This window comes from Panthera uncia, assembly GCF_023721935.1.
Source record: "Panthera uncia isolate 11264 chromosome A1 unlocalized genomic scaffold, Puncia_PCG_1.0 HiC_scaffold_17, whole genome shotgun sequence".
NCBI lineage: Eukaryota > Metazoa > Chordata > Mammalia > Carnivora > Felidae > Panthera > Panthera uncia.
Genome location: NW_026057577.1, coordinates 20730865 through 20751456, shown reverse-complemented (window position 1 = coordinate 20751456; position 20592 = coordinate 20730865). Strand labels below are relative to the sequence as shown.

Genomic DNA, 20592 nt, shown 5'->3' with positions numbered 1-20592 from the left:
GTAGTGTTAAACATTAAAGGATGCTATTAGTCATTGCCCAGATTGGTTTTCATAGGGACAGTGATGTGTAGAAAAACCCATTCCAGTACTGTGGACCTCTCCATGACTGCCAATCCATTTGCTACATGAAAACCGACCCAGAGAATGGATGGCTGGACCAGTTCACCCCTGTCAGTGGGAACATAGCTTGGAGCTCACATCCTACCTAGTGTGAGTCCAAAGGCGGTCCTCCTGGTTGAGTCCTCCCTCTGGAGACCTAATCCGCTGAGAGCATGCTATTACACAACAGCCACACCAAGGCAGACCAAACAGCTGCCAATATGTGTTCACCACAACTGGGACAGATACACTTGAGGTTCTCTGGTAATTAAGATGTTGAATGCTTTAGAGTAAAAACAGGCATAATTGCTGTGTGAAGCTTGGCCAGACAGGTCCTTAGAAACTTGGTAAAGACAAGGCTTATGATTTCTGTTTAACATCTGCCAAGTGGAAATTTATTATCTTAATGTAGTTATTAAAAGTAGGAATTAAATAATTAAAGAACGTATACTTCTGTTTGCTTTTGTTTTCAGAGATCACAGTGTCTAAGAACTAGTATGAACTATAAATTAGTACTATTAATAAAAATCGCACATTGTTGACAAATTTATGTGTTTATTTGAATCTTCCCTTGAATGTTTCTTTTATCGCTTAGTTTTTACATGAGAGCATCCATGATGAAGTTGTAAATAGACTTAAAAAGGCCTATGCACAAATCCGTGTGGGGAACCCTTGGGACTGTGAGTATCTGGTTGATTTCAAAGGTATTCCTTTTTGACAGTTGGTGTTACCAGTGTTTCTATCTCAGACTTTTTGTTTTTTCTTTTCTGAGGCCTGAGGGCATATGAAGCAGGTTATTGGGCACGTGGGGCATCAAGTCTGCTCCTAGCTTAGGATCCTGGGTGCTTGACGTAGGCTGGTGGGTGAGTCTCGGAGATGATGTTCAGATGGGATGACTTTGACGAGCTTCTTCTCTCTGCACTCTTTTTAAAAAAATTTTTTTTTTCTTTTATTAGCATTTATTTAGTTTTTGAGAGTTGGAGAGAGACAGAGTGCGAGCAGGGGAGGTGCAGAGAGAGGGAGACACAGAATCAGAAGCCGGCTCCAGGCTCCAAGCCGTCAGCACAGAGCCAGATGTGGGGCTCGAACCCCCAAATTGTGAGATCATGACCTGACCCAAAGTCAGTCGCCCAACCGACCGAGCCACCCAGGCGCCCCTCTCTGCACTCTTATGACCCTTGTGCAAGCCACCACCATTCTCATGGAAGGCTGCAAGAGTGTCCCCTCCCTGACCTGCCTGCTTCCACTTCTGCCTTCCAGAGAAGCCAGAATGGTTTTTTAAAACATGTAATTAGATGAAATAATTCATTTTCCTGCTTCATACACTCCAGTGACTTCTAATGGCTCTTCCGCTGAAACCTGGATCCCTTCCAAGTCTCTCTGGATCAGGCTCACAGTCTCTCATGACGTGACCTCTGCCTCCTCCCCTGCCCACCCCCTGACTGGCTGTGTACCATTTCCTCCCTTGCTCCCTGAGCTCCAGCTTTCCCATCTTTCTTGTAGAGCTCCCAGTGTCCACGCTCCGTTCTGCTACTCTTTCCGCTGGAGTCCTCTTCAGCCCGCTTTTCCCGTAACTGGTGCTCTAAGATTCCCCTGAGGCCTCCCTAGATCTCCCTTCTTCCTCTGTCCCCTGGCCACTTTTAATGGTTTGGATTCCAGCAGCCATATAGGGCTGCATCTGTTTTTCCCTGTTCCGTTCCACACCAGCTCCTGAGCCTGTGAACTTCTTAGAGCATGATCTCATGGTCATGAATAAACGGATCGTATATTTTTAGTGCGGCGCTCTGATTAATTGATAGCCATTCCTTTAACCCAGGGATTGGCAGATTTCACTACCTGCTTATGTAGAGAAACTTTAAGCAGGACGCAGTCCCACCCCCTGGTTTAAGTGTCTTCTGTGACTACTGTGGCAGAGACGGCCTGTGTCATGCAGAACGTTGACTATTTCCTGTCTAGCCTTTTACCAGAAGAGTTTGCTGACTCCTTGTCTACACTGAGAGGCTGTCTGAAGGGGTGGGGCTGTTCATTGGGAAAGGTTTTCTAACAGTAATGATGCCTTTTGGGGTGAAATGACACACATTCCTTTTTCTCTGCAGCTAATGTCCTCTACGGGCCACTCCACACCAAACAGTCAGTGAGCATGTTTCTTGGAGCAGTGGAAGAAGCAAAGAAAGAAGGTGGCACTGTGGTCTATGGTGGCAAGGTAATGACAGCCCAGCTCAGTAGTAACACGTTTGCTTCCTTTCCTTTCAGCATGAGCAGGGCTCTGCGCAGATGGCGGAGGGTCCCCCAACTACTGACTTTGCCTTCTCCATCTTTTCATAAGGGGGAAATAGGTGTTTCAATGAGTGACAACATAAAATGCACGGAACACTTCTGGAAGGACACACAAGAAACTCCGAGTCGTGATGGCTGTTGAATTGAGTCCCTGGGAATTTGTATGGAAGGGAGACCTTTCCATGGGACAGTACAAGACTTTGTATTCAGAGCAATCAGAATCTGTATTTAGTGGTTACTTTTAAAAGTCAGTTAAGTCAGGAAATCAAAGGATATGAAGCAGTTTCGCTGTAGATCTCTTGGCTGCAAGCGTTTCCACCACAAACGTTACTGTTGGATAACCAATCGGTTATAAGGCAATTTGGTATAAAGGCAACAAAAATAACTGGTTGACCGTTTGGTTGGGCAGTGTGTTGGTCTAGTCACTGGGTTGACTCCGGGGTTTCTTTTTTCCATTGATGGTGTACTCCCATTTTTGTATCACATAAATCTTAGCCCTGATGATGGTCACTGTAGTGGTGCCGAGTTCTGAACTCACGTTTCCCATGGAACTTTCAACTTTGCATTTCCCATAGAGCTTTGAAACGTCTGTCGGGACACGCAGCGACATGTGTAGAACAACAAACACAGGGTAGAAGGTTTTCATAGCACAATACAAAGCTCTGTTAAAAATATGTATCCTAGTATTTGGGAACTGATACCTCTGTTTTTTTTTAAATGTTTATTAAAAAATTTTTTTGTTAGAGGCACCTGGGTGGCTCAGGTCATGATCTCATGGTTTGTGGGTTTGAGCTCCGTGTCGGGCTCTGTGCTGACAGCTTGGAGCCTTGGAGCCTCCTTTTGATTCTGTGTCTCCCTGTCTCTCTGCCCCTCCCCCACTCACACTTTGTCTCTCTTGCTCACTTGCTCTCTCTCAATAAATAAAACATTTAAAAACATAAAAAATAAAATTTTTTTGTTAATGTTTATTTTTTGAGAGAGAGCAAGTAAGTCACATGTGGGAGTGAGGAAGGACAGAGAGAGGAAGACAGAGGATCTGAAGTAGACTCCACACTGACAGCAGAGAGCCCGATGCAGGGCTTGAACTCATGAATCATAAGTTCACGACCTGAGCTGAAGCCAGACACTTAACTGACTGAACCACCAAGGCACCCCATTACATGTTTGCTTATTTTCGAGAGAGAGCGAGCGAGCGAGCGAGCGAGAGAGAGAGAGAGAGAGAGCGCAAGCTGGGGAGGGGTAGAGAGAGGAGGGGACAGAGGATCAGAAGCGGGCCCTGCTGACAGCAGAGCGCGCACACACACACACACACACACGCCTTGTTAAATAGAGGTGTGTTTGTATATTTGTGTATTTTTTGTTACTCGTGTTACTTTTTTTTCTTTGTGTAACATGTACGTAAGTTATGTAATGCAATGTGGTGTTACAGTAATAGATACTGCTGCCATGCATGGGATTGGGAGTTGATACAGTTGACTCTTGGAAAACACACAGCTCAAAGAATAATACAAACACAGTGGAGTCTAGACCACCCAACCATGGGCATCAAGAGTATTTTACAGAACGAATGCAAGCATTAGTTAACTGGACATGAACTAGTAATTTGGTTCCATGGAGGTTGGTTAGGAGAGTGTCTACAGTATACTCTTGGGGCTTTTGATTTTTGTACAGTATATATTGGTTTGCTAGGGCAGACTGGGTCATTTAAATGACAGAAATTGACACAGTTGTGGGGGCTGAGTCTAAAATCAAGGTCCTGGCAGAGTTTCTGGTGAGGCCTGTGTTCTTGGCATGCAGATGGCCACCATATTGGTGTGCTCACATGGCTTTTCCTTTGTGTTTCTGGTATCTCTTCCTCTTGTAGGGATGTCAGTTCTGGCTGATTAGGGCCCCTCACATGTGACCTCATTTGAACTTTAATTACTTGCATAGAGATTCTGTTTCCAGGGGTGCCTGGGTGGCTCAGGCAGTTAAGCGTTGGACTTTGGCTCAGGTCATGATCTTGCAGTTTGTGGGAATGAGCCCTGTGTCAGGCTCTGTGCTGACAGCTCAGATCCTGGAGCCTGCTTTGGATTCTTTGTCTTCCTCCCCAGTCATGTGCGCGCACGTGCTTTCTCTCTCTCTCTCTCTCTCTCTCTCTCTCAGAAAAAACATTCAAAAATGAATAAATAGATGTTCTGTCTCCAAATTCAGTCACACTGTACCAGTTAAAGCTTCAGTATAGGAATTTGGGGATGGTGGACACAGTACTGTCTTTATTTATTTATTTATTGTAATTTTTTTTAATGTTTATTCATTTATTTTGAGAGAGAGAGAGAGGGAGAGAGAATCCCAAGCAGGTTTCATGCTGTCAGCATAGAACCCAGTGTGGGGCTCGAACCCACAAACTGTGAGGTCATGATCTGAGCTGAAATCAAGGGTCAGACATTTAAATACCTGAGCCACCCAGGGACCCCTCACATTACAGTCTTAAAACACAGATAGTATAGATGATGTATTTTTACATTGTATAGGTTTTTTAAAAAGCCACCTGTAACAGTGGTGTTTCAGTGTAACCTCATCCTTCTTTTTTCTGTTTTTATCTGACTGACTAACTTAGCGATAGGAGGCAGAGAACGTTTTCATTCGTGATGACGTTATTTTTGGGAAATAATTCACCTGTAAATGGTGTTTGTCTGTTTTTTTTTAAATTTTCCTCCACAAGTATGGCAAAGGTTGTATCTGATGACCCAAAGTAGCAGAAAACAAAATGCTTTCATTCTTGTGATTTTACTTCTCTACTGAAGGTTATGGATCGCCCTGGAAATTACGTAGAACCAACCATTGTGACAGGTCTGGCCCACGATGCGTCCATTGCCCACACAGAAACGTTTGCTCCGATCCTTTATGTCTTTAAATTCAAGGTAAAAATGGATTCTGTTTGCTTTTTCTCTAGTTTAATGTTGAAAAAACAAATGAGAAGAGTAAAGAAAATGAAAGTATTTGAAATTTCACTGTTAGCCTATAGGGAGGCTTTAGGTAGTTACTCTGCAAAAAAAACTGTGGGGAATAAAAGAGAGGCACCTATGCCCTTCTCGGCTAAGGTTAGACAAAAACTGACCGCCACCCCTCCCAGGTCCACTCTCTCCAATCCCAAGAGATTGAATCAAGATTGGAATGTGCCGTAATTAACAGTTAAAAAATAATGAGAATTGTGTCTTTTTATAGTTAGATGATGTTTAAAAAACTTAAATGGTTTATCACTGGTTTACATGATGTCACTAGAGGTATAATTTCATGTTTTATAGTGTGTGTGTGACTAAATTCTTGAGCAAATTATTTAGTGTCTCTTGCCTAATCTTTAGACCGTGGATAATATAAAACCTGTATCATCGGATGAGGATTAAATAACTAAGTGTACTGTAAGCAGTTAGATCTGTGGGTTGTGCATAATTGGAGCTCTGTAAATTAATTCTTACATAGTAGCTTGAATGGAAGCATGTACTCCTCTTTCTCAGAGCACAATTAAGGGAAAAACACACAAAGCTGTGTATCAGAGAAACGGAATTAGTAGGTTAATGTTTAGTTTACTTTTGTGCACTAAAGTTACACGTCTTATGAATGTACCATTGTGAGCTTGGACCTGGATTCTGTGTCATTCCACTGTCTGTCCTCTTAGAGTGAAGAAGAAGTGTTTGCATGGAATAATGAAGTAAAACAGGGACTTTCAAGTAGCATCTTTACCAAGGATTTGGGCAGAATCTTCCGCTGGCTTGGGTATAACTTTGTCTATTTTGAAAACTTATGTAAGTCTAATTTGTCTCGTGAATGGACTTATAAAAAAGAAAGTGAAGCCATCCTAGTTGAAATAAGTATTTGAGCATCTAGAGTCTTAGAGGTTTGTATTTTTTGTTTGTTGGGTTTCTTCTTTTTTTTTTTTAATTTTTTAGTGTTTATTTATTTTTGAGAGAGAGCGAGAGAGACAGAGCTTGAGCAGAGAAAGTGCAGAGAGAGAGGGAGACACAGAATTCAAAGCATGCTCCAGGCTCTGGGCTGTCAACACAGAGTCCAATATGGGGCTTGAACCCATGGACTGGGAGATCATGACCTGAGCTGAAGTCGGCTACTTAACCGACTGAGCCCCCCCAGACAGCCGTTGTTTGTTTTGTTTCTTAATTTCCTAATGGGTTGCTCTCAACCATGCTTCCCTTTTTACACACAGGCCGAAAGGATCAGACTGTGGCATTGTAAACGTCAATATCCCAACGAGTGGGGCAGAAATTGGAGGTGCATTTGGTATGTAAAGAATCCTTTTCCACGTTGGGGGCAGTATATTAGATGTTGGCGTTGCCATAACAAAATACCATGGACTGGGTGGCTTAAACAACAGAAATTTATTTTCTCACAGTTTTGAAGGCTGTGAGTCCAACCAAGGTCAAGGTTTCGGCAGTGTTGGTTTCTCCTGAAGCCTCTTTCCTGGCTTGTGGGCCTTACGTGGCTGTTTCTCTGTGGAGGCACATGTATCACTGCTATCTCCTCCTTTTTTCTGAGGACACCAGTCCTGTTGTTTTAGGGGCCCACCTTTATGGCTTCATGGGTTTTTTTCCTTATGACCTCATTTAACCTTAATTACCTCCTTAAAGGTTCTCTTGTCAAACACAGCCACATTCTAAGTATTGGAAGTTCCGTCTTCCAGTATGGGAATTTGGGGTGGGGACACAATCAAGAGAGCACAAGAAAAGCAGTAGTAGCTTTTAGAAAAGTTTGACTAAGAAACTGGAATAATAGAACTCGGTAAGAACCTGGTCTTACATGCTTGAGAGAGCTTATGTGTCATGTGCAGAGTTCTTGTCCAGGGTCTGACTTTTTTCTCCAATGCAGTATCCCATTAGAGCCAGGGCCCTTAAGATATGTGACCCCTTGAAATGGCATCTCTTTTGGGGGGAAATGGTCCATGACCCCGACAGCATTAAGAACCCTTGGCTTTAGGCATAAGCCAGCAAGTTTCACATGAAAAATTCTGGTTTTTAATTGGTAAGCAGTGTGCTAAGTGTCCAATGTTATCTTTTATTTTAGATAAAATCCTAAATTGGTTTTTTCACTGGGTTCTGCTTGTATTTTCTAAGTCTTGAGTTTTTTGTTTGTTTTAACGTTTATTTATTTTGAGAAAGAGAATCCCAAGCATGCCCCATGCTGTCAGCACAGAGCCTGAGATGGGTTCGATCTCGTGAACCTTGAGCTCATGATCTGAGTCGAGATCAAGAATCAGATGCTTAACCAACTGAGCCACCCAGGTTCCCCTCCACAGTTAATTTTCAGATGGAAAAAGCTGTTCTCCCACTTTTCCTCCTTCATTACCAGAGGCAACTACTTTGAGATTATTACTGGAGGGAAAAAAACCAAACATAAATTTACCTTTGAATTTACTTCAATTAAAAAAAAAGTTTTTATTTTTAATCAAATTTTTTTTTTTGATTGAGAGAGCGGGAGGGGGGAGGGGTAGAGAGAGAGGGAGAGAGAGGATCCAAAGCGCGTTGTGTACTGATAGCATCAAGTTCGACATTGGGCTCGAACTCAACAACCTTGAGATCATGACCCGAGCTGAAGTCAGATGCTCAATCAACTGAGCCATCCAGGTGCCCCTAATTTTTATTTATTTATTTTAAGCACTCTCTCCACCCATCTTGGGGCTTGAACTCTTGAACCTGAGATCCAGAGTCACATACTCTACCAGCTGACCCAGCCAGGCGTCAAAGTAGTGTTTTAACTGCTTACTCTTCCTCAATTTTAGACATTATGTGTTGACCCTCTGTTAGGATAGATGAACCTTCTTAACCCTCCTTCTCTGTGTGTGTGGCATGACATTATCATGCCAGGAGAGATTAAGGGGAGACCAGAGGAACCAACCAAGCTTCTAAGAGTGCTCTCTCTCTCAGAGTCAACACAGGATGTGCTTAATTCTTCCAGCAGTGGATTGTGACAAAATACCTAAAATGTCATCTACCAGGAAAGCTCATTAGAGATTCAGTGCCCACAGCGTTTACTGGGGGCTGGTCATCTAGGCACCCTTTCCGAAATACCAACCTTTCCCTATACCAAAATTCCAGACTCCCTGAAGGAAAGCAGGTGTTTAACATAAACCCCGTTGTATGAAAATAGGTGAGGCCCAGTGAGACACTTGTATCTTTTAGGGAAAGTTTTATAGTGTTGGGAAAGGTATAGCAGCCAGGTTCCCAGATGCAGCAAGATCACAAGCCGTGCGTTTCCTGTGTAGTTGGCAGTAATGTTTCTTCACATTTGTGACGTTGTTATCCATGGGCATTATGGTTTTTGGTATTGTGGTTGGAAAGCCCAGTCCACTTTGGTTTCTGATCTCTTTTCTTTTTTTTCCCATATCACAAAATTCGGGGTCTACTTTTTATGTCGGTGGAGACCACTGTAAAAAATTTTCTTGGCCGTGGGCCAGTGATGAGCATTAGAATATTGGGGCTCATTTTCAGTACTGGGGAGTTTTGACTAGTTTTGTTTTGATAATGTTTCTTTGACAATTATTTTCCCTTCCTTTTTTTTTTTTTTTTTTTTTTTAAAGATTTTATTTTTAAGTAATCTCTACAGCTAACGTGAGGCTTGAGTTTACAACCCCAAGATCAGGGGTCGCAAGCTTTACTGACTGAGCCAGCCAGGCACCCCAATTTTTCTCTTGCTAATTACTAGAACTATTACTTGAATACTAGCTCTTGAAGACTTGTCTAATTTTGTTATCTTTTTCCTCCTATTTTTCATCTTTTTGTTTGTTTGTTTGTTTTTTTTTTTTCCATATGGGAGATAACCTCAGAGTTTTTTTTTTTTTTTTTTTTTTTTTTAAGTAATCTCTACATCCAGTGTGGGGCTTGAACCTACCACCCCGAGATCACGAGTCTTATGCTCTTCTGACTGAGCCAGCCAGGTGCCCCCTCAGATTTTTCTCTTAGCTCTTCTGTTAACTATTTTCTCCTCTGTTTAGTATCTGTATAGTATTTAGTATCTATTACTAAACACAACATCAAGACCTAATGTCTTGTGATTTGATGGCACACTTTTACATAGTATCCTTTTCTTGTATGGAATCATTAACTTCTTATAATCTAAGGATATTACCATAGCATTTAAAATATTATAAAAGCAGAGTATGTATATTGTAGATAATAATGTATAGCTAAGCATAAATGAGAAAATAAAATTTTATTTCTACCATCTAGAGGTTTCCGATTTTAACACATTGTCTCATGGTAAGGTTGGTTTTCTTTTGCTTCTTGGCAAATTTGTTTCCTCTTTATTCCTCCCCCCCGCCCCCCTTCTAGTTCTTTCTTCCTGTTTATTTGGTTTATTTGATCTCTTTTTTGTTTGTAGAGGAGATACTCTGAGCTAAATGTAAACTCACTGGTTGGGTAGCTCTGGTCTTCTTTTGGTATCTTTCTGTGCTGCTGAGTAGGAGCCAGTAAAGACAAACTGCTCAAGAGATACAAGTTTCTTGTGTGTTTCTCTAGGAGGAGAAAAGCACACTGGCGGCGGCCGCGAGTCTGGTAGCGATGCCTGGAAACAGTACATGAGAAGATCCACTTGGTAAGACCAGGCTTTGGGAGGATGGGTTTGGGCTTCGAGCTGTTGATTGGAATGCTCTTTTAAAATTAAAAGCTCTTCTACTTCCTGTTCTGTGCACAGCTTCACTTAATTTTGGTTTGCTTCACTTAGTTTTGGTTCTTTCTTTCTTTCTCTTTCTTTCTTTCTTTCTTTCTTTCTTTCTTTCTTTCTTTCTTTCTAAGGCTATAACTATCTTTAAAAGTTTTTTAGTGTTTGTTTATTTTTGAGAGAGAGACGGAGCATGAATAGGGGAGGGGCAGAGAGAGAGAGAGGGAGACACAGAATCCAAAGCAGGCTCCAGGCTCTAGGCTCTGAGCTGTCCGCACAGAGTCCGACACGGGGCTTGAACCCACAAGCCATGAGATCATGACCTGAGCTGAAACCAAGGGTTGGACGCCTGACTGACTGAGCCACCAGGAGCCCCGGGACCCATTTAATAGGGATATTGTTCCTCTCAGGAGAAAATCTAGGTATATAATTACTAGGCAAGATATTTATTTTCTAAAATATTGCATCGTATTTTATTTCTGTTGGAATGAGAATATCTATGTTTTTCCTTCTAGTTCAGTACAAGTTATTGAGAGATAAACGAAGAAAATTATATTCCCCATATTCTTGTGCCCTGAAGACTATGAATAACATGTTTGATAGGTGTTTTCCCAAATGTGTTTCTCTCCCTCTTTTTTTTTTCCCCCAACACTGGATCTATACTAACTTTGTCCTAATTTTGTTTTTCTTCACCAACTTGTATCTTGGACATCTCACCTTGTAATATATACAGATAGGCTAAATTTTCTTAATGGCATAAAATAGTCTATATTATGTGTGTACTACTCTTTTTGTAATTTGTTAATATTTTTTTCCCCTCTAGCACCATCAACTACAGTAAGGACCTTCCTCTAGCTCAAGGAATCAAGTTTCAGTAAAGGTGACAGTAAATCATCACAGCTCACATCACATCGCATCACATCACAGCTCACAGGCATTCTCGCAACTCTTTCTTCTGAAGACAAAGAAAAATTAAGATTTGCCCTGAATAAATAAATGCATTATTTTGAATATGCTTGCCTAATCTCTTAGCCCTGAGGCCCCAACTAAGTCAAGAGACTTATCTTTAAACAAATAAAAATACAGATGTCACAACATGAGCCATATTTAGTGACAGATTGGGTGAATTTTTATGTTGCTAGTAGTTCATGCTTTAAAAAAAATTTTATATTATAATTTAGAAGAAACTAGTAGATGCTATAGTAGGAATTTGGAAAAACACAGAATGGAGAAGAAAAAGGAAGTCTTCTTGGTAGGCTGAGTGTGAGTAAAGATTTCTGTAGTAAGTATTGATTCACCTTACCCTCGAGCATGTGCGGGGAAGAGTGGTGTTTGAAGGGAGTGTGTTGATGTTCGTGCATGTCGAGGAGCACAGCGCAATATCCGTGGGGAATGCCTTGCTTTGTGTGAAACGACTAAGTGTTATTCATCGCCATTACCGCTTGCCTTGCTCATGTCCACTTGTGTCCCCACAAAAGAGCTGTGCATGGTGGACCTAGGTTTTGCTCCTGCCGTAGAACCTGTACCCGCCAAGGGCTGTGCCTGTGTCTAATGAAAGTGTGCTGGGTTTCTAACGCAACATTAGACCGTTGACTTTAGCTATTATGTTTGTGCACTTGCCCTTGGATTTGTTCCGGGAGAATGACTACAGTGTGTGTGGCAGCCTGTGGTAGTAGTGACCTGAAGAACGTTCACTCGTTTGTGGCTGAGAATCTGCCTCCTCCTCTCAGGAAGCTGAGTCTTTGGAGTGGGTCATCCCAAGGTTTCCTGTTGAGTCCGTGTTGGCTCTTGAAGGTCTCCTGTCGTCTTGGCAGTCTGTACTCTCTTGCCAGTTTGGACCTGGGCGGAAGCCTTCCAAGAAGATAACATTTGTAGATAATTTGATGCATCAGGATGTATGGACAGATTTGGACAACTGGCAAAGAATGGGTTATGACCCAGAGAAGTAATAAGCAAATGAGAAAACCAGACAGTTATAAATTTATCAGGGTGGGAAAGGTATTCGTAATATGTCCGATGGCATAGCTGTGACTGGTGTTCACCAATGCACGCTGTTGTCAACCTTGAGTATTAAGCAAAATGCTGATGATGTGTACCTCTTGAGAGCTTGTTGGCCGGAAGAAGTCAGGGGTATATCAAAGAGGTGGACAGTTCGTGTTCTTCAGTGGAAAATCAATAGTGCCTAAAATTACAAAAGAAATAGTAACAAAGGCTCATGCAGGTAGGGAGGTAAACTTTTAGGAATCATATACTGACGGGCCATTATTATTTTGTAAAATTCTGCAAGGTGATTTTTTGATTGAAATATTTTCTTATATCTTGGGTTTTTCCAGCATATTATTTTTAAACAAATGTTCTAAATTACAAGCTGTATCAGTGTTTTCACTTAACGTTTTTTACGTTTATAATTTCTGTTAGGAATTTCAGGAGGCTCTCCATCCTCCTGTGTATCTGTTAAAGCCATGACATGGTGGCCGATTTCCTAGCATGCTGGGGTGACTGGCGGCCCTCGTCTTAGGTGTAGAAGCCGAGTAAAATGAATTCTGAAAGCTTTTTTTGAAACCAATTCATAATTTTTCTACATAATGTTTCTAGCAGTTACAAGGAAATGTTTTTGTCACAATGCTTATTAAAAAAAAATTTGCACTTAAATTGGCCCCCTTTGTTCTTTTTTACTGACCTAAGAAATAAAAGTTGGTTATTAGTGTTTCTTTTTTTTTTTTTAATGTTTGAGAGAGCAAGCAGGAGGAGGGGCAGAGAGGGAGAGAGAATCCCAAGCAGGCTCCGCACTAGGAGCCCAGAGCCCGATGTGGGGCTTGACCCCACAGACTGTGAGATCATGCCCTGAGCTGAAATCCAGAGTCGGATGTTTAACCGAGTGAGCCACCCAGGCGCAAGCAAGTGGAGGTGTCCATCCGTGTGTGTTGTTACGGTCATATTTTTTCAGGTGCTAGCAATCCTGCAGCGTTTCGTGATCACCGTTTCCACGGAGCCCCTCATGACTGCTTGCATCTGCTACTGTAGTGGCACTGCCGGTTCCCCACCCGCCTGTGTGTGGACACAGGAGGTGGGGTTAGCGTGCCAGCTCCCACTCTGCCGTGAACCCTGTTTCTTGGCGTGTTGCTGTACTTCTCCAGGCCGGGGAGAGAGCATCCCGACGGCTGATCCTACGATCCTGACTCTTGTGTTTCCACTGGCAGGCGTCGGGATGCTCGATTGTTCTGGCTTCCCTTTGGGGAGGGGTGCACTCGTGATGAAGACCACACGCGGTGGTGATGGGGCAGTTTTCTCAAAGGCAATGTGGTGCAATTTTTTCACTCCTCTCTTCCCTATTGTGTAACCACAGATCATTCTTGGTGGCATTTGTTGTCCCTGGGAATGCTGAAGGGGCTGAGGGGTGTGCCTCCTTGCCCTTCTGCCCTTCCCTAACACTCACAAATCTGTCTCCTGTTGCCTTCACTGTAACGTTATTATATCTGCGTGCTAGGTGTAGACATTTGCAGTGATGACTGTGCTTTCTCCCCTTTTCCTATTTATCCCCTCTTGAACGTAACTGCTCATGTTTGTTTTTTTTCCCTGCTGTTTGTTGACCTTAATGGGTTTTTACGAGGATATATGATGAGATTAAGTACCAGGACATTTAGTTTTCAGTTCCAGAAAATGTTCACACATTCTGATGCACTGAAGTTTTGGACTTTTCATGCAATCAAATTATTGATTAAAAAAAAAAAAATCTTTATTTATTTACTTGGAGACGGGGGGAGAGAGAGAGTGAAAATCCCAAGTGGGCTCCACGCTCAGTGCGGAGCCCAATGTGGTGCTCGAACTCAAAACGGTGAGATCATGACCTGAGCCAGAATCAAGAGTCAGACATTTAACTGACTGACTCATCCAGGCACCCACTTGGTTTCTTTTTTAAAGATTTTATTTTTCAGTACTCTCTACAAACAACGTGGGGCTTGAACTTAACAACTCGGAGATCAAGAGTCACATGCTGTGCCACCTGAGCCAGCCAGGTGCCCCACATCTGTTGATCTCTTATAGTTTTAACAATTTAAGTGTAGAAAGTTAGGTTATAGTCTACAGCCATACCACCCTGAATGCACTCGATCTCGTCTGATCTCAGAAGCTAAGCAGGGTCGGGCCTGGTTAGTACTTGGATGGGAGAAAGTTAGGTTATAAATTTTTCCTCTGCTTTTTCTTTTTTTAAAAGCTTTTTTTTTTTTTTTTAAAGAATACTTGTACACAGTTCAAAATTTAATGAACCTAGAATGCTTGAAACACAGGCTGTTCCTCTTACTTCCTGAAATGCCCCCCAATTTACCAGAATGACCTCCTGTACATTTTCTAGGGTTGCTGACCACATCATTTCCTAAGTAATAAGATCCTCCTGCTGTTTTTCAGTAAATCATTTGAGATGTTGTCTGCAGAGTTCTCAGTGTAATAGGTGAGGAATAACTTTTTTATTTTTTACGATTTTATTAAGTCATCTCTACACCCAACATGAGGCTCGAACCCACAACCCCAAGATCAGGAGTTGCCTGCTCTACTAACTGAGCCATCCAGGCCCCCTAGGATTAACTTCTTATCAGCTCTTCTCATTCCCCCCATTCCTCGTTTCTGTTGATTACACAGCATTTGGTTAAGTCTGTAGTCATGATGTAATTGTGACTGCAAAAGGCAATAAATCCTGTCTTAAAGTCGTGCGTACTTATCTTTTGTTTTTCCTGGAGTTAATAATTGTCCTTATTGCTTAATTGGCTCTATGTTTTTTCTGTCTTAGTGTAGTAAAATCCAACATAAACTTCATTTTAACCATTTTAATGTGTGCGGCTCAGTGGCATTTTGTACATTAACTCATCGGTGCAACCATCACCACTGTCTGGTTCCAGAACATTTTTATCACCCCTGAGGAAACCCTATATCCGTTGAGCAGTCATTCCCCTTTCTCCCCTCTGCCCCAGTCCCTGGCGACCACCTGTCTGCTTCCCGTCTCTACGGATGATTTGTCTATTCTGGATATTTCATAAAAATGGACTATTACTAATGATTTCTAAATGCCTGAGTTGTGTCACATGCCTATTAATATTTGCCAGTTACTCATGTAGCTGTTTTTCATTTTTCCTGGAATCATCTCTCCCTGTGCTCTTTGTCCTCTGCTTCAATTAGACTGGCCGCCCTGGGCTAGCTTGCAAGTGACATCTGTGGGTATCCCTTTGCCGCTCTTTGATATAGAGACTCTTGTTTCCTGGCTCCTATGCATTCTTTCTGATGGCATTGGTTATACAGTAGTTTTGGTGGGGCACATCCTGCAGAAACTTCCCGAGTATGGTGATTTGGAGGTAGTTTTTGCAAAGTCTTCTAGAGGAAAGGGCTTTGTTCCTAGTTGGAATGGAAGATTTGGTGTAGGGTTCTGGATGTAAAATACAGATTGTTTCATTTTATTTTTGTATTGGAAAGGCCCATAAGTGTTTTGTGGTATTGACCTGTTGATTTTTAGTCCATTTGACCTTTGGGTATATGTTATGATTTGATCTGAATTGATTTTCCCAACTCCAAATTTGATGAAATGAATTTCCCTTTCCCCACTGATGACTTGTGTAATACAGTGCATTCTTCTGGTTACCAAGATCTGTTTGTAGGTAGTATAAACGGATTCATTGATTGGTGTATATATGTGGTTGTGTATACACGACCAGCATGGAGCCCAGTGCGGGGCTCGAACCCACAAGCTGTGAGATCATGACCTGAGCTGAAACCGGGAGTCGGATGCTTAACCGACTGAGCCACCCAGGCACCCCAATGAAAATTAAAATCTTGAAGCCGCAGGCAGTGGGCCTAGCTGGATCATTTGTGAAGTATTTTACCTGCCCGTTGTCTTTTTTTTTTTTTTTAATTTTTTTTTAATGTTTGTTTATTTTTGACAGAGACAGAGCACAAGTGGGGGAGGGACAGAGAGAGAGGGAGACACAAAATCTGAAGCAGGCTCCAGGCTCTGAGCTGTCAGCACAGCCCTGACGTGAGGCTTGAAGTGACGAACTGTGAGATCATGACATGACCGGAGCGGAAGTTGGATGCTTACTGACTGAGCCACACAGGTGCCCCTAGGCCGTTGCTTTCTAAGGAGGTGGATTACGTTTGTAAATGGAAACTCAGATCCTTTAACTGTTCTACGTTTGCTCTGGGCTGTTGAAGGTCTTTATCAAAAGCCCAGCAATTCTAAAGTTTGGGATACTATTGAGTTGTCTTTATGGTGTTGAGCTGTAGGTGGCAGTGTTGGTCAGAACAAGCGCCTCATTTGGGCAGGGACATGAGTTGTGTTGCCTGTGGTGTCTAGGTCACCATGGAAAAGGTGTTCTGCTCAGCACACAGATGTGGTAAGCACCATGCTCCACTTTTCTGGGCTGTTTTACATTCCAGCACCCTTGGTAACCCCCTTTTCCTACCTCTGGTCTGCTAACTGTACAGATCACCTGAGGTTCAGTTGATTACTCACTTGGGGTAAAACCTAAGCCCCAGAATGTCAGCAAAAAAAAAAACAGTGTTTGACTGTAATTGCAGATTAGTGTCTTATGTTTTAAATTAAGAAATGTTATTAAGTTGTTTTATTTTCCATCCACTCCCCTCCCTGGTGTATGTGTGAGTTTCCCCCAGTTTGAGCAACCCCGGGGGATATTGTATTTGTTTTACTTATACTTTTATGGTACTTCCTATGTTCCAGGCACTTTCCAAAGCACTTAACAAAAGTAAACCCACTTAATTCTCCTAACAAGGTGTGAAGTAGGTACTATGATAATCCTCAGTTTATTAATGAGGAAACTGAGGTACAGAGAAGTTAAGTAAATTTTCCCCAAGTGAACCAGCTGATAAGCAATGGGGCTGAAATGTGAACCAAAGCAGTCTGGCTCCCTAGTTAGTACTCTGGTGACAAATCACCTAAAATTAGGGAGTGTTTTTTTAAATAATTTTTTTAAGTTTATTTATTTTGAGAGACAGAGAGTGAGTGAGCAGGGGAGGGCTAGAGAGAGGGAGAGAGAGAATCCCAAGCAGGCTCTGCTGACAGCTGTGATGTGGGCTCAAACTCAAGAACCTTGAGATCATGACATGAGCCAAAACCAAGAATCAGATGCTCAACTGACTAAGCCACCCAGGTACCTCTAAAATTAGCAAGTTTTTGCAGGACTCTTCCTGCCTACCTCTCTTTTAATTGCTCTCCATTCATTTTTTCTTCTATACAGTTCTATATTTTTTATTTTGGTATAATCACAAACTTAAAAATGGCAAATATAGTGTAAAGAACTTGTTTCCCATTAAGTATTTGAGAGTATGTTGTTGACCTCGTCTCCCATCCCCCCCAAATACTTGCATGCATATTTCCCACAAACAAGGACATTTTCCTACATATCTGTAATAAGTGATCAAAATCAGGGAGTTACGGATACATTACATCTTATTCTCAGCTCCCATCCAACTTTTGCCCCTTGTAGCAGTAATGTCCTTTATCCCAAAGGACATTTTGTCTTCAGTTTTTTCTTGACTCTCATGACCTTGGCACTTCTGAAATTGCAGGCCACTGACTTGCTAGAATGCCCCTCAACTTGGTGTTTCCTCTTGAGTAGATTCAGATTTTGTGTCTTAAGTACAGTCACGGGTGATGCTGTGTTTCTCTCGCAGCATCTTCTCAGGTGGTGCCTGGTTGTAATTTGTCTATTACTGAGGACGTTTATGTCTATCTCCCTCTTAGGGTGGTGTCAGCCAGCTTTCTCCATGTAAAGCATTTTTTGCCCTCTTTGTAAATGAACATCTTTTGTGGGGAGAAACTTTGAAACTACCTATGTGGCCTGTTTTCCCTCAAATTTTTCATTTGTTTACTTATTTATATTTGTACTTAGGTTTCCCTATTTTACCCAATAAGTTACATGTTCACAATAAATTTTGATACCTGATTTTGGCCAGCAGGATTCCTGTGAAACTGGCTACTTTTGATGTGTTCTCACTCTTTGAGCCCTTCCTTCCTTTTTGGGGAAACACGTCTCAGGTCCTTCTTGGACATACCTGTACCGGCCCAGGAATCAGCCATTTTCTCTGAGGAGCTCTGATGCCTCTTAGTCAAGAATCTTGTTTAGAAGCCAAGGCGCGTCAACGTGAAGATGTCCGTGCTCCTGGGAGTTCAGAGTGGACAGAGCTGGGAAATAACATGCACAAACAAGTACATCTGTACTTATATAACCTTACTGCATTTATGGACTACCATGAGGCCACATCAGAACTTCACGTCCAGTTCAACATCACAGTGCCTTTTCTAGTTTTTGCCTTCCAGGATTTGCTTCTCTTGTCTCTCATAGTCAGAAACCTGCCTCCCAGGACCTTTGCGGCTTGTTCTCGTTGGTTTAACCAATCTCCCATCCTCCCGAGAACACCCTGCTCACCTCACTCTGGTTCTCAGGGTGCTGGGCTCACCTCCAACATGGCCGTCTTCCTCCCCCACGTCAACCTCTGATCTCCACCCACACTTTGTTCTGCATGGGGACGTCCTTCTTACCCATCTAATGGCTTTAAGATTGCACAGTTGAGGAAGAGAGGCACTAAAGAGGAGCTGCACAGTTTTAGGTCAGATTCCCAATGGTGTTTGAGTGCCCCTCACGTTGCCTGCCTGCCTGCCAGTCACGGAGCACAGATGCCTGGGGCTTCAGCTGGGTGTACAGGGAGACACTAATCTGGGATGTGGAACACCTGTTTCTTAGGCACAGCTCGGCTTCTAGTGGGCTGAAGGCCGTGTGAGAAATCATCTGACCTCTCTGGCCCTAGCTCTTGTGTGTGAAGTGAATGGGCTGGCCCACATCCGCAGTCACAAAGCTGGTGCCTAATAGGGGTGGGAGGTGTGGCGCACCTGGGCGGCTCAGTCTGTCAACCGTCTGACTCTTGATTTCAGCTCAGGTCATGATCTCCTGGTGTGTGGGATCGAGCTGCCCGTTGCATTCTGTGCTGACAGTGCAGAGCCTGCTTGGGATTTTCTCTCTCCTGTTTCTGCCCCTCCCCCGCCTGTGTTCACCTGCTCGCTCTCTCTCAAAACAAACATTGAAATAAAAGTTAAAAAAAAAAAACAAAAACTGGTGCCTGATGGCCCATGACTGGCCTAGGTGCCCTTTCTGTTTGGGATTTAGCTTTTACAAAAATCGAATTAACATTTCTTACAGCAGAGGTGGTGGACTTTAATTAGCCATGCTTGGCCACAGCTCAGACCTTACCCAGCTTCACACATTTCTTTCCAGCCCAAGGGCTCAGTGGCTTTATTCTTTCGGGTCTCATGAGTTAGGCATATCTCAAAGAGCCCTTCTTGGCTAAGGACAGTTTTTCTACCAAGAGTGAAGCAGTTTCTAGACTGAAGTCAGGAAGCTGGCGTTACTTAGGATATTACGTTAGCTGCTTGAACAGATGCTACAAAGAATAAAGGCAAAACAAAATTGTTTCTCTCCTTTAACAGTTCAGGTGTAAATAGTCCAGGATGGATCAGTGACCCATGGTGTCCAGGCCTTAGGCTTCTGTGTTGTTCCACATAGTGAGAGATGGCTCAGTGCCATCACACATTTCAGCTCATAGGTAATCAGGGGAAGGCACTCTTCCACTGGAGGGTGTGACCCAGAAGCGACACATGTTACCTCCACTCACATTACAGAGGCAGAACTTAATCACACAGCATACACAACCCATGAGAGTTTGAGAAACAAACCTTAATTCTTTTTTCTTTAATGTTTGTTTATTTTGAGAGTGAGAGAATCCCAAGCAAATTCTGCACTGCCAGCGCAGAGCCCAGTGTAGGGCTTGAACTCACGAACCATGAGATCACGACCTGAGCTGAAGCCAAGACTCAGACACTTAACCCACTGAGCCACCCGGGTGCCCCACTTTCTTCTTTTTTTAAAGCAATCTCTACCCCCAGCGTTGGACTGGAACTCATGACTGCAAAATTAAAAGTTGCATGCTCTGTCGACTGAGCCAGCCAGGCACCCCCAAAATTTGCTTCTTGGGAGCCACGTACCCAGTCAAAACTTGGGTGTTGCATTATGTTGAGAGATGATAGAAGAGTTATCGGAAAATTAACAGCTTCCAAAGCTGTATTTGTTAACAAACATTCTCCTCTGGAATTGTCTGGGATATTCTCCGTCACATGTCGTGTTGCTTCTTTATGTGGGTAATCTGCCAGTTAAGAATGTATTTGGATTCTGCCTTCATCCCTTAGCAAAAAAAGAGAGGTAGTGAGCTCCCAAAGCAGCTAATTAGGGAACTTTCAAAGTTGGTTAGGGAAGAGTGGGAGGAGGTGGAACAGAGAAATTTGGGCAGATGGGACGGGGGAGGCAGGGTTGGCAGAGGTAGGTGGGAAGCCCTGTGGAAACAACGGGCTAAAAGGAAGGAGCAAATCCTGGGGAAAGGTGGTGCTGGTACAAAAGGGGGGAATGAGAACCCAGGAACCAGGACGTAAGCTTCCACCAGTGAGGCCTCTCTGCTCCGTTTTCTACTCTCTGGCTCAGTGGATTCTTAATCCTTCGCACTGGGGGTTGTCACAAGGGT

General features: G+C 42.8%; 1 protein-coding gene across 1 annotated transcript in view; it reads left to right on the top strand.

Annotated features, from left to right (window-relative positions):
* Positions 1-12480, top strand: part of ALDH7A1 (aldehyde dehydrogenase 7 family member A1) — a 40494-nt gene extending 28014 nt beyond the window's left edge. The window contains exons 12-18 of the mRNA XM_049648441.1: positions 695-779; positions 2196-2302; positions 5163-5279; positions 6035-6132; positions 6578-6651; positions 9882-9957; positions 10847-12480. Of these exons, the coding sequence (XP_049504398.1) occupies positions 695-779; positions 2196-2302; positions 5163-5279; positions 6035-6132; positions 6578-6651; positions 9882-9957; positions 10847-10901 (612 nt within the window). The 3' untranslated portion in view covers positions 10902-12480. The remainder of the gene's footprint in view (positions 1-694; positions 780-2195; positions 2303-5162; positions 5280-6034; positions 6133-6577; positions 6652-9881; positions 9958-10846) is intronic.
* The last annotated feature ends 8112 nt before the right edge of the window (positions 12481-20592 follow it).